A 15606-nucleotide genomic window follows, 5' to 3' on the forward strand; every position below is an offset into this window, starting at 1 on the left:
GTTAATAGAAAACGTATTTCTTAACATATATCAAAATTATCAGAACCATCAATGGCTTCAAAGTAGAGCGATTCTGGCTGCCAAGAACTTAGATGTCGATGAAATCAATTTCAAAATTCAAGCTAAGCCTTCTGATCTATATATATACGTACAAAATGGCCTAACAAAAAATATTGTTCATGATTTAGCTTTAAGTTAACATTATAGCCCACAATAAAACTGTTAATATAATATTAAAAAAAACCTTTTTTCATGTAAAATGTAGTGCTTATAAGGATTGGAAGTTACATGAAAATATTTGCAACATAAGTAATGCATGTGGACTTTTTGTAGTTCAAAAGAAAAAATCAATTCAAAATAATTTTAGCATTAAAATGCTAAAGGTTAAGTTGAATAACAACAAATATTATAACTCAGCTGAGCCAGGAAAATTAATTGCAAGGGGAAACAACGTTCGCCGGGTCAGCTAGTATATATATATATATATGATTTTTTCAAATTTAGTACAAATTGTTTATATGTACAGTATTAAAAGCCCAACCTTAATACTTTAATAAAACGAGTTTTTAGCACAATGACTTTTTACAATCGTAATATCGTTATTATGCTTGCTTGGAGTTATGTTATACAAACAGTCATGGTCATATCAAATGTAAAATTGTTGGTGTTGTGTAAATGAAAAATTTGAGAATCAGAAAAGAGGAAGAGAAGAAGAGGAATTTTGTTAAATTTGGTCAAAATGATCAGTCTTTTTCTGTCTCATCATGTTGGTCATTGTTGCTAGTAATAAATATCAGAATTAGACCACAAATGTTTAATTTACCTTTTAAATTTAGACGCAACCGAAAAGTATCAAAATAGAGGTAAAAGGACGAAATGGACAAATGTGATATGACTCCCTTTACAACACACTAATTGGTCATGACCACAACAAGCGTAAGAGTGTTTGACCATTGATCATGTGACCATAAGTTTAATGTGATTTTCATAAAGATTTCTTTAATAATAAAATTTAATTTTGACTAAAAAAATTTTATATAATCTTTGTCTCTTTTTCGAAACCTTATTTTATCGCCTAACGGGGGTGCAACGTTGCTTAGTGTGTCAAGAGCTGTTAAAACCAAATAAGAATACCAGATGAGCTGGAGAGTCCATAACTGAGTTACTGAATATTTATCACTTAATTTAAAAAAAATTATTTCACGTGACGACAGTCTTTTAAGTTTATTTACCATTAATTTCTTAAACAATCATGATGTAGCCTGTTATTATGATAAAACTTTACCGCAAGAACCGACCTGCTCAACTCTTTATGTCTCTAGCTAAAACTCCATATAAGCCAGGACCCCAAATTAAAAAAAACCGACACACTATCTGATCCAGTAATGGAATATCCAACGCAAAATACAAACTCTAATAATACCCAACCAATCCTTAGATTGTCCCATAAAGCATCGGGTCATTTAAATACTCTGGGCACATTACCTTCCTCACATTTTTGGCGAATGCTAGATTACAAACTATGAAAATAATTATTTTAAATGTTGTCAATCGTACATTTTACTTGTAGCTCTTTTCAGACCACATATTCTGTGATTTATAAAGAAACATAATTTCTATTTCGCAAACAAACATTTTGCTTAGTGAACAATAGATTTTAAAGTAACCTATAAAATTGTTAGTTTTTGATGGTAAGTTGCTAAGATATTTTTATTTGTTTAATTCATATATATATCTTTTAAAAATATATAAACAGTGATTAAAAATTAGTGCGCAATCATATTATTCATACAGAAATACATCTACTTTTAAGTCTATAAAATTTTATTATAAGATTAATTTTATCTACTTTGCTTCTCTTTATTTTAGCAAAACTATAACTATCACATAATGCAAAAACCTCATACAAACTTAAAGTCCAACTTCTACATAAATCAAAATGGATTCCAAGAACCAAACGTGATTTTCACTTAAAAGGGTTTAAAAAATACTATCCTGCACTTATTTCCAACCAAACAAAAGAAAAACCACAAAGTTAAAATTTGCTGGCACTATATAAAATTGTTATATATAATTTAGATGAGAAATATTTGGTCCCTTAAAAACGATTTCAACGTTTAAATCAAAAGAGTTCCCAAATTGAAAAACTCAACCAAAAAGGCACTTTAAGCAAACCTCCACAAAATGCACAACTGCAAACAAATTTGGCTATTCGTCTTTAGCTGGTATATGCTATATCCTTTTAGCACAGACTCAACACCACTACCAGTTTCAGCTATAAATTCCGCAGAGCATAGTCATACTGCACCCTGTCCACATGAAAGCATAGCCGAACTCATCAAAACAAGTCCTGTGATAGTTAAAGCATTGGGAGCGCGTGTATTCACCGACGATGACTTAAGTGTGTTGCAGATGGTCAGGGGTGAGCAGGATAACTGGCAAAATGGGCAAAATAATTTCTTAACGTCAGCAACACTTGACTCGACAGTAAAAGTACAATCCGCAGCGACCCCAACAACAACGAGAGCATCAACGGCGTCAGCAGCATTGCATAACAAAAATTCTGCTGGTGACAATAGCTATAATAACAACAACAGCAAGAGAAACATGCCAACAACGGAAGTAGAGTCCATTTTAATAACATTAACACCGGAAACAATATACAAAGGGGCCTCGTTGCTTAAAATGACACCGGGTGCGGAAAATGCACCACGGAACAATCTTGGTAGTAGTAGCAGTAGCAATGGCTATGGCAACCAAGCAGAGTCAGCATATCAATATGAGGGGTAAGTGCAAAACCGTAGTTATTAAGCATATTATATTGTACAGGATGCCAAGGAGCAATCCTTGCCAAATATCCAAGAGATTTATCTGTGCGCCAAAGTAGCTTTCCTGCGAAATAATAACAATTTTATTATTAAAAATTTAAAAAAGTTGATCAACTTATTTGGACTTGTTCACTTCACTTCTGTGGAGCTAAAGACTTTTAAGTGTAAAATTTAATCAAAAATATTCGAGAACTCAATTCTGTTGATTAATCAAAAAATATAAATATTCATGAAAATATCTGTAAATTGCATTTATTGAATTTAATTTGTTATTTAAAAAAATTTAATTAAATTAAAATGTGCATAAAAATATGTTTTCAGTAAACGCTACTAAAATTAACTGCCTTAATTAAATAGCATTGTTTAAATATTAATTACAATTTTCATTAATTATTGTTTAATTAATATTATTCAATGCAGAAATAATTATTTATGTTAAAAATCCGCTTCAGTGAAACCAACTTCACAGCTGCTGTATTAATCGGGATACTTCTTGTATCTAACAAGCTGCACACACTTATTAATTTTATGCTTAAAAGCATTTAAGTTTGCCATGGCGTACGTATAATCAGGATTTCATACTCACACCACTCGGCAAATTAACAGGGAATTGCAGAATATGCATAATAATGTCATCAGTATTAAATTTGTATATCCAAGGCCCTGTGTAAATCTGCTTTGCGCACTAAATGCATCATGCATTATGCACAACGCAGCTTCATTCAGCTGCAACTGATTTATGACAAATATTAAAAATCATTATGCCGCACAAATTGCTTTAAAATAATTTATTTATGAAAAGCTTTTAATTATTTATAAATTAACGTACTTGTACACAAATTTGTTGCCACCTATAATACGGATATAGTTATTTTTGCTTTTCTGCATTTTATATTTACTTGATGCTTGTGTCCTGGCTGCGCTTGTGGCCGTTCATTTATTATTGCAGTCAATTAAATGCAACCCTTGAGCCCTTAGCCTGTTTCGATGGAAATGTGCTGAAAATGTTGCCAACTGAATTAATTGCTTTTGGCAAATTGATAACTGTCCAACAGCAACAGCAACAGCTACAACAAGGACAACAAAGTCAAAGCCAAGAGCGTTCCGGACAAAAGGATATTTTACGCATCAGCATAAACGGATTGCATCGGTGGAGTCCACAATTTGAAAATCACATCTGGAAACATTTGGGTAAGCTTATATTAATTAAATAAAAGCTGCTAAAAGTCACACATGCGAATATATGATATATAAAATAAAAAAAAAAATGTGCAATACATGAGATATTTAATTTTGTTATATATTAGAAAAACTACAATATGATTTTTGTTTTGAGAGATGCATTTAATTAGTGATTAATTATTAAGAAGTGCTTACAAGAATTACATTATACTCAATCTGCAATTTTTCCAAAACGGAATATAATGCGTATAAATAATTATATCGCAGAGTAAAGTTTAGAAATGAAAAAATGAAATACAGCTCTAGAAAATTTTTCTATAAATTTAAATTTTCTAACTAAAGATTTATGGTAGAGTATCAATTGACTCATGGATTTCAATATCACCAGGCACCCAATCTATCAAAATTCTAGCATGCATCCTTAACATGCATCCTTAAAACAACAGCAACATTTACTTAAGCATATATATATATATATATATAATAATGAATCTATTTTTATATAATAACATATATGTACGTACCATAAATGAATTGAAAATATTAGGCTGCATGTGTTTACTTCATGAAAATTTGAAAGTTATATTTCAAATAAATGAAATTGTTTACAAGTAAAAAAAAAGCTTATTGCATTTAAGTATGACAACACTTTGTTGAACTTTATTTTACCAAACAATAGCCTTAAGACAGTTTTGGGATTAAGGCATAAGGTTCTACTGTGGAAACTACTATGAGTCCACATGACTTGAGTAGCTCTGCCATTCATATTTCCTAGGAGTCGATTTATCTAATGTAATATCCATATATTTAAGCTTCTGTGTGAACTCTGTGAGCTGTGTCCCATTCAATTCTTTTTCGAATTAATATTATACACTATTTAAAAAATTTGTCCTAGGCCAGTTACATTAGTGACAGTGGTATCACATTACAAGTATCAATGATTACCAAGTAATCTGTATAATTGCCTGAATGTTCCAATTTAACAAGCAGTTCTTCGACTACAAGCATTCATAGTAATGGTGAGAGAATCCCACCTCGAAAACAGCTCTGTACAGCACTGATGCTGACAGTAGTCTTAAAAATATAGAACGTTCCTAGGAACAATTAAGAATATAAGTTAAGAATATTAGTTCCTATCACATAACATTATAATTCTCTATACATTCTTCTAATAATATTGAATTAACATTTACCGATAACGTTTTGACCTATTAACATAGCAATCTCATTTATGTTAAATTATAATACTTCAATAGTTTCTCACCTGTGCTATAATAATTTTGCTCTTATTGAGAACCTAAACATTACTAACTCGATTAGAAAATACTGCTTTCTAAATCATTCTAGGTTCTTTAATTTACCAAAAATTTTGTTAGTTGGAAAAGATGAATATGCATTCTTCTGATCAAGTAAGAAGGAATGTATCTTTAGGCTCTGTCTTTGCCAATTAGTTTTATTCTTACATTTCAGAGTAAACAGTATTCAATAACTTGTGGTTTTTAACAAAAAATATTTCTGATTTAACAAGACAAATGCCAGTAGATCCACATATTTCTGTATTTACATAATTTGAATTTATAGCCTGCTAATTGGTATTATTACTGAACAACATAAATAGCTCGTTTGTCATTCCGAAATTTGAACCGACATATTGTTTTTTCTCTCATACTCACTCTCATTTTTATAATTTGCATTGAAAACAACAATAGTTTACTCATGCTGTACCCGAAACACTCTACATAACATGGCCCTAAGTTAAAATATGGAAATTTATATGGTACTGTAAGTTTATATTTGATGAGGAACTATTTCTTAAGAAAAGCCTAATAGTTGATAATAATAATTTCATTTTTTTGAAATGATAACCACAACAATTATTCAATTAGATATATATCGCACGTGTATTTCTGTATTCAACCTATACAATATCTACAGTATACAGTTACGTACACATAATTTTCATTAAATTTTATCTAACAATAATCATTCAATTTCATTAAGATAAGTAAATACAAGTAACTTCATCTCTTTAAAGTGTTACATGAATACAGCTTCTTCTGCTACTTAGAGAGTTATAGTCTAGAATTTCTTGTCTGCCCCAAGTTTTTATTACTCGCTATTAGGTATTTTGTTTGGCCACAATATACGAAAATACTACTTTGAAACTTGGTGGGAGATACATTCCAGCATTAACAGCCATGGTAGTTGAAATATAATATAAGTTCTTAATAGTTTTATTTGCAAATCATTTGTAAAGGACCCTGTTTTTAAATTTGATATGGGTGAGTTATTTACTTACATCAGTTTTTTGCTATGTTGCTATGTGATTGCTATGGGAGTCAGGTGTAGTGCCTTTGCTTTATTATATCAACGTTGCAGTTATAAAAAAAATTATGCTATTATCACTTAAATATAAAATGTTTAGTTTCAATGGTTCTTACCATTCATAAGATTACATTTTTCCAGTAGATTTATTATATTTTCGTCCTTAGAACTGCATCAATGTCAAACATTTTTTATATCTGAATGTGATCTCTGAGTGGATTAAACACTTTTTGGGTTCTTAAGAGCTAAAAATTTTCATTCAAATTAAAGCTGCAAAATAGTTACAAAGAAGTGTTGGCTATAGAGACTTTATTCTGTCACAATTAAAAAATTTAAATTGCAAGTAGAATTGGTGTCTTATTCTGTCACAATTAAAAAATTTAAATTGCAAGTAGAATTGGTGTCTCGTGTTAGTAGTCGTACTTCAATCCCGCTTTTGATAGCAGTTAGACTGCAAACTACAATGTACTATTAATTATTATCTTTCTAAACTTTAAAAGTTACATACTAGTAATGGACTATTTCAATTTAATCATCTATTAAACCGTGATTAATAATCAATAAACTAGCAGAATTGTTTATATGTTTTAAAAAAATGTTTTTATAAGTTTTAATTATAGAATTTTTATGATTTAACCCCTAATCAAAAATAAATTTAATCCAAACAATAGTACTAACAGGAAATTGTAGGTTGCATTAACACTTTAAGTACTGAGAGTCTGCACAGTACTAATGTGAAGAAAATGAAATATCTAAGTGGCTATTTTATATCGGCTGAATTAATGATTTGGTAAAGCCTTTACTTAGTACTACACAAATTATAGAAGAAAAATACTCTAACAAGGATTTAGAGTAGGGGGTCCAATAGAACAATATAACTCTAAGTCATAGTTTTTTAAATTCCCCAATATTATAATTATTATAATAATAATTTGTTATATTCTCTCGAGGCACTTAATATTTTAAAGCTTAAATATACGATTGTAATTTCAGTGTTTGAGCTATAAAATTTTATTTCATTTAAACTAATTTAATTTTTGCTAAATATTCACTCGAAGTGAAATATTAGCTTTTCAAATAACAAACCGAAAACATATATGTTTACGGTAATAGTTTAGTAATTATTTTATTAAACTTTCTCAAATAGAATTAGAAAATGTTTTTAAACTGATTTAGTCTTTTGATGGGAATTAGAAGCTGCATAAATATGAATTTATGAAACCAATTCAAATGTTAATTCAAGTGTATTTAACCAAAAGGCAACCAATATTTGTGCAATTAAATATAAAATGTCCACATTATAATTAAGCAAATAAACATTCAAAAATTCTTTTTATCAATGTTTATGAAAATTTGGAAATCGACGACAAAAGTTTGCAAACCAATTCATTTGAATTCAGGGCAGGATGTAATTATGAACCTGGAATTGTATCTATGTTGATATTTACATAATTAGTAAGCTTATATGCGTGCGAGCGTGTTTGTAATATACAAATTTCAAAATTTATTATTTTATGTTAATTGCTTGTGTATTTGAGATTTATATTTTCGAGTTTATTTATAAAAGAACTGAAGTGATTGCTACAGGATGTTGACTTATAAGGCGTAGGTGTTATTTAAATACTCTACTATGATTGCGAAAGAAAATTTAAATTTAAATTATTTATTTACATTTCTCAGAGTGTGTAAATATAGTACGATTCATTGTACGATTCAATAAATGATTCGTTATCCTCTTGAAAATATTTTACATGACGCTGTTGTTTCATCAAACGGTATGAATATTAATTGAATTCACACATTAGAATCGAATAACAGCTCAAGTGGCTCAACAATATCGCATGAATTATTGAATAAACAAAATAACTCGGTTATAAATTAATAATGTGGTATGCTGCTTTTATTCTGATATAATCAGTTTGTTAATTGCATCGCTCATTATTTTAAATCATTCATTGTTTTCATAAAAACAACAACATTTGCGTGCTTTTGATTCGCAAATGTGATTAAAAATTTGACTACAGATTGATAAAAGCTGACAAAGATATTTTCTATTAAATGCAATTATCTCGCGTGAAAAGTTATCGGATATTTATTTAGTTTAGATTAATTTAAATCAAACAATTACATTAATTAAACAGAAAATAGTATCAATTTGTGTGATATAATTCTTGGATTAGTCAAGCAATTGACACCAACTAGGTGGTAAATCGATTCCCTCATCGTGGATTACACGATTACAATTTGGAATGAAAATGAGTTAGTCAACATTAAAAACAGTTATTTAATAGAGATATGAACTTTAAAGGCATAGATTAAATAATTATTAAATTATCACCATCGTGTCGTGGTATAAATAATGGCTCCCTACATTCACCACTGATATGGCAATGAAAACACATTAGCATTTAATTAAATTGTTTGAATTATAACTCCATTGGAAACTATAAAAAATATGAAAGTTGAATAAAAAAAAAACTTTTGTAACTAAAATGATTATATTGATAATTATATGTGATTACATGATAACTTAAAATGATAATACATCAGAAATATTATTGGAATGAAACTTGAGCATCGAAACTTTGAATTTGGGCATTGAAAGTATGTGCAGCCTTGGCTACTTGTGAAAAAACACGATTAGTCATCATTACTCATTTGACAAACATGAGTTCTAAGCCTAGTACTTACAGTACAACAAATTATGTAGGGACTATAAACTAATTAAATAAAAATTCGAACATTTTCTAAGACAACACTGTTTCCAGTATTGTATGGTCAGCCAAATTTTAAAAATACATCACTTTTTTGTTGTTGCTTCTTTATTACTGTTCGAACTCTTGAAATTTTTATTAATATAATCTGGTAAATAATTTGATGGCATTTGTTTTTTAAATACAATTTTCGACATATATCTGCCGCGGCTACGAGTTATATGGTCCATTCGATCTGTCCAATTTTTGACTATTTCTTTGCAATAAATGTGAGAGGCGTTAAATAAAACAATGCACGAACGAGAGGATCAGTTAACAGGGCCACTTCTGGAAATAAACTTGTTAACAAATTGATTTCGCAATAAATTGATTGTTAAGCGCGTTGTAGGTATGGTCTTGCTGGAACCAATTATCGTCGATGTTTGATGAATGACTGATTAATTTTTAAAAACACACATACAGTCAGCACAGTCAATACAAATTGCCATTTTCAAATTGACAATTAGTTTTTTATAACTCTATAATTCAGTATTCCGAGAAAGTTATAGATTTAATTAAGGCTGATAGTAAGCAGAGTACTTCGGTCTTCTGCTATTCCTGCATATCTTTAAGTTTTAAAGTACTACCAATGTGTACCCACAGTATTGCAATAAGCTATAATTTAAGCTTACGTGGTCTTTTAGTACACAAGGACACCACTCCAATTTAACACAACTTGTGACTTTATTGAGAAAAGGTTTAATCAAACATACGTGCCCAGTTTTATTCAAAACTGTCAACACATGAAAGCAAAATAATACTAGTTATAGTAGTCATACTAGTATATATTATAGTATATTATAGTAATACTTGTCAATAATACTAGTTAAACATTTATTTTAATATTTTTGTATTATTCGTCTAGTAATTGTTGTTGATAAGTTTTAAAAAGATATCGAAGTTTAAACAAATACTTTAGTTGGATTTCTTATTATTTCTAATTACCTATTAAGCCTCAAAGGAAAAAGCTTACATACCTCCTTTGTATAAAACTTAATATACATACTTTTAGTCGTATTAAAGTGTTTTCACAGAATTAAAATAATTTCACCTTGAATTGAATAAAATTTTATATACAAGTGAAAAGAAATAGTATTGAGATTATATATCTATTTCCTAGTACGTGTGTTGACATAAAATGTGATTTTATTCTTAATAGCAACACAAAAGTATTATGTTCTATAAAAATTTACCACAAACACATTCACTTATGGATGATGAACATTCTAAGCAGCAATAGCAGTAAGTAAAAGTGCAACGAAGCAACGATGGCACTAATAGGGTTAAGAGTGCATTTTACTTGTCAATACTTGTACAGATTAAAGAACATAAAAGTAGCAAAAACCAGCTACATATTAAGAGGTATATGTATATTTACATGAAAAATCTCTTTAAGGCAGATTTTGCTAAACATATTTGCCTTTTACTTCAATTTTTGAGTCTTATTTTATTGATTGTATGTGTAAGACTTCAAATGAAATTATTTTGCATTGGCAATACTTTTTAAATGAAATTCTTTGCAAGTTTTATAAAATCCATTATACAGTATAATGTTATATTGTACTGATTATTTGAAATCAAAAGTGATACTAAGCAAAATATGTACTATAGACTTTAAAAAAATTTAATAAATTTTATATATAATATTAAAAAAATATAAGAAGATTTAGGTCTAGATGAAATATTCTTTCAATAATTTGACATTTTCGTGCAATTTGGTACTTTTGTACTTTGAATACTTGTGCACTGTGCTTTGATATAAATATACGATTCAATATGAAATAAATTATAACACATAACCCAAGTAGCTTTCTTTTAAGCATTCTGTTTAAAACTGTAACAATCCATATTCATTAATTTAATAGCCAACAATTTATATTTTCATAGATTATTTCTTCTAATTGAATTTGTAAAAAATTATATTTATATAGTTGTATATAGAGATATGCATCATCCTATTCTATCATCCTTGTTTGAAAGCTCCTAAAGCACATCAATTGTATAAATTTCCTCAATGTCTCAACATCTTTAGAACTAACTGCCTTTAGTAGAAAAACTAGGTATGCATTCACATTCACACTAAACAAAAAAAATTTAAAAGTTTTGAAATACTTTAAAAATCACTATTGTTGAAAACATTCCTAGCCTTATTGGTGCATTAAAATTAAAGAATAAAAATGGCGCCATATCATATTTCCCCTTAATTGATATAATTCCCTGGCAATTACAATTTACCGCATTCCAATACCTCAGTCAGATTCACTAATATTTAGGACTTAGGTACATAATTTACTATATTTATGTATTTTAAAATAATGATAAATGCACCATATTTTAGTAATAAAATTAAAACATCCCACGTCAAGGTAATTTTTCTCTAGTTCTAGTTTTAATAATAAAGTTTGAACTTTATGCGAAAAAGCATGATCGATAACTAGTTTCTCAGTCTAAATATGTAGATATAAAATCGGATTATTTACTTGTTTCTTCACTAAATAATACCTCTATTCCAATAGAATGAGATCGGGAATCAAAAACTGAGACTGAGACTGAGCGCAATAGGTTTTATTGATCGTAATTTGTCTTTGTCTCTTCTACTTTTTGACTTACAGTAACTTTCTTCAAAACTTATTTGTTGATGTACTTTACTTCAATACTATATATTTTACTATTCATGTATCAAATTGTTTTGAAAATATTAATTTAACAAAATTCCGTTTAAATTCTTTATGCCTTAATAAAAATTGTATGCATAAATTTCAATTTTCATAATTTTTATTGCCATTTCATTTCATGCTCGGACAAAAATGGTTCTGCCAACTGTTACCCGAAATCCATTTATGTGTTGCTTACACACCCAACACATCGTTCGCGTTACCATAATATAAACATTATCTGCAGGCTGGGATGATTGGAGTGATTTCACGCTTTGTAGCGTTACATGCGGTAAAGGTGTGCAGCAGCGATTTCGACGTTGTCTCCTGGATAATCCAATGATGAACTTAAACATGAATATGAATTTAAACGCAGTTGTTGATGATGATGATGACGACGATGTTGTTATTGATGGTGATGTTGAAGCTGATGAAGTGGCCCGTGATGCTTATGCTACACAAAATGGTATTATCAATGAAATGGAGACAGAAATTGACTTTACGCAAATGGAAAGTGACAAAAGTGTTGTCAATGTGCCGACAACAAAAGATGCACAAACTGATATTGAAATTATAGCAGCAAACGATGCTGACAGCAGCAATACTTTGCAGCTGCATGGCATGAAGGAAATTAAAATTGTTCCCACTATTAATGCAATTGATAACATGAGTGATGTCGCTTTGTTGTCACAACAGCAGACGGATCGAAGTACAACGAATAACAGCAACAATATTTCTCCAGTTGCTGTGAGTGATGTTAATAATGAAGATACTGAACATAATATGCTGTATGTTGTTGCAAATAAGTTAAATGAGTTTAATGAAAACTTACAATACGCAAATTCAAAAACTTTGACCACATCAGCGAAAAATATTAATAAAAAAAATCAATTGCAAGGAAAAAAATCTGAGAAAGACTTTCAGAAGCCATCCAAGAAGCACCGCAGCAGAAAGTCAACAAAAACTTTCTCGACTTTATTCTGCGAAGGTTACAATATCGAACAACGGAATTGCAACACTTTTGAATGCCGTGGTAAGTCAACTATTTTAACTAATTTTTCATTTTCATTGAAAATTTCAGCTTTTTTGTTAAACTTCTTTTTTATTATTTTATATGAAATCAAAACTCGAAGTTAAACTTTTCATCAATTTTCATTTCTCATAAATTTATTCATTTTCTGACATTTCCACCATTTCCTGTGTTACTTTAGAATTTTCAATGCATGTTGAATGCTCAAATGTTTACTTTTCATTTCAATGCTGAACATGGTATTCATTTCGATTTCGATTTCCATTTCCAGATGACATAAACGACTTATTAAAATTTTATAAAAAGTTTCCAATGTTCGATGACATAAGCGCTGCGACAATGCCATTGGCAACTGATATCAATACATCCACAACAATTGCTGCAGCTTCAATTGGAGCAGCTGCAATGTCTACCGATACAGTTGTAGCGACAGCAACAACAACCTCGAGCATTGGCTTCGGTACTATTAATGCTGCTGTTAGTTTAAATGCCATGCCGTCATCAACACCTTCCAATATGGGATATGTCAAGAGTTGGCACAATGCATTAAATTTCACGCTCATGACCACACTAAGGGCTAAGGTAAGACATAAAATTTATTTGTACTCATATATGGAAAGTCTGTTGTTTTTTTATGTACAATATAGCCTACGACTTCAGTAGAATAGGTGCCTTAAACTGCACCTCTCTCAAGTATACGAACATTACATTCAATAAAAACAATCAAATTGTAATCTAAAATAGATTAAGGTACAACGGTAGCAAATAGATGTCGCTGTACTATCACAAGAAGTACTGAATTTCCTCTTGCAGATACAATCCCTAACGCAGTTGATCGACGTCTTTTTTTTGAACAACATTTTGAACTCTGGACCCAGCTTAAATATTTATTTTCACTGATATAGTTTTTACTATTCTTACTATTATCTTCAACCATATTGTTATTGTATGATTCATTTGTTATTTGCTTGTGATGCTTCCAATGAATAAAAAGGACTTCAATCCGAGCAATTGCAACGGCACATTTTCCATTTACTTATTTAATTATTAATAATTCTTTTATAATAATTTCAAGTGTTCGAAATAATACAATTACTTCGATGAATAACAATCATCTATAAAAGGACTTTAGGATGAAATGAAGTGGTCCATCTTTGAAATAAATGTAGATGGGTGCTTGTTTAGATCAAAGCATTTTAAACAAGCATCCATAGTAAATTTATTTTTCGATCGCCAAGATTTTTCTCGCTTCTCATTCTTGACATTAATAAATATAAAGCAAGGATGATAGGTATTCTTCCATTAAGTTCTTTATGTTTCTAAATTTATAATTATTCCTTCAAATACAAATTCTAATTGAAGAACTCTTATAACCACTAACAGAATGCAGTCATTTCAATATTTTGCCACAATGGATGAGTTATGAAAATATTCTTTTATTTTATGTAAAGATATCATTGAAATAATAGTAATAACTTGAAGTAAAAAGTTTAAACCTCTAAAAAAAGTTAATTGAATTCCAAAATAATAACCAGCAAATTATTTACAAATGATTCGTTTTTTTAACTTTTAGTCTTATTCTCGGCTCTTTAACACAAAAACTGTGCCATTGTGCTCAATCAATTTGCATGCCTTAATAAAGTTAATGTTCTTAAGGGTAATTAAAAGTGTTCAATTACAACGAAAGCTGTTAAAACAGTTTTAATTTACATAAATAAGTAGAGCCCGAGCAAGGCTGCGTCCCGAAAATATCAGGCGGCTCTGTCGAGAATCTCAACAGTAATAAAAGCGGCTGACAATGAAAACCAATTAAAATATTTTCCATTAACAGAAATAAAAGTACATAAAAAATATATAAAAAATATAGAAAAAGTTTCATAAAAAAAATTAAAATTGTTTTCCTCAACGGAAACAAAAATCAAGCATTAATTCTGCGTACAATAAAAATCCAAACTGATTGCTTCTGCAAAAAATTAAAATATATCCTGTCATTTTTGTATATTACAAGCATAATTCTTTTGTTTGAGGAAGGTTTCAAAGCGCTTTTTGTTATGTATTTTTGTGTATGCAAATTTATTTTTTATTTAAATTTATTTTTTTCTCACAGAACGACAGCAAGACCACAGCAACAATTTTTTCCATACGCAACACAACACACAATTTATACTTGGAGTCGTGCAAGGACGGTTTGCGTCTATATTTGGAACGTGATAACACCACCGAAATGCTACCTGTGAAATTCAATTTATACGATTATCGCTGGCATCAAGTAGCCATCAGGTGAGTAGCATAGACAAAAATTGCTGTATTTTGGAATTTTAATATTTTTAAATTAAATTGTTTTGCTGTTAGTGTTTCCTATTTGTGGTATGGGATGACACTGCTTTGATATTGGAGACAGTAAGGTTAGGGACTAGGGACTAGGGATTTAAAATTAAAATTTATTACAAGTTAATTTAAGTAATAAATTTCATAAATAAGTGTGATTGTATAGATATAATCATATATAAAACTTTGGAATAATAAAAACAAATTTAGTAATAGCAGTTCTACTGTTATTTATTCTATAACTTTTACTAACATATTTACTGTTCATATTGTTTCAGGGATATACCTAGTTTCTTATAGCTCTTTTTGTTCTGTTAATGATAATGGATCTTCTGAATTTTATTGGATACTTTAGATTTCTTTTTTTCTTAGCTATCATACGTGTACCTCAATATTATTTTACTGATTTATTATATATCCATATGTTTGCATCTATTAACAGGTTGGTTTAATTTTACAGATTTATGAGAAAAGAATTTCATAACATATTTGTTAAATAAACCTGT

The 15606-nt window shown here is 29.3% G+C and overlaps 1 protein-coding gene across 1 annotated transcript; it reads left to right on the forward strand.

The window, feature by feature from the left end:
* Positions 1-1899: 1899 nt before the first annotated feature.
* LOC119681726 lies at positions 1900-15052 on the forward strand (the record flags this gene model as incomplete). Its single annotated transcript, XM_038094992.1, is given in 5 exon segments — positions 1900-2786; positions 3778-4019; positions 11990-12775; positions 13044-13354; positions 14880-15052. Coding segments are annotated over 5 exon segments (2114 nt in total), but the record flags the coding sequence as incomplete, so codon positions are not given.
* Between the last annotated feature and the right edge of the window lie 554 nt (positions 15053-15606).

Source organism: Teleopsis dalmanni, chromosome 2 (assembly GCF_002237135.1).
Source record: "Teleopsis dalmanni isolate 2A chromosome 2, ASM223713v2, whole genome shotgun sequence".
Taxonomy (NCBI): Eukaryota; Metazoa; Arthropoda; class Insecta; order Diptera; family Diopsidae; genus Teleopsis; species Teleopsis dalmanni.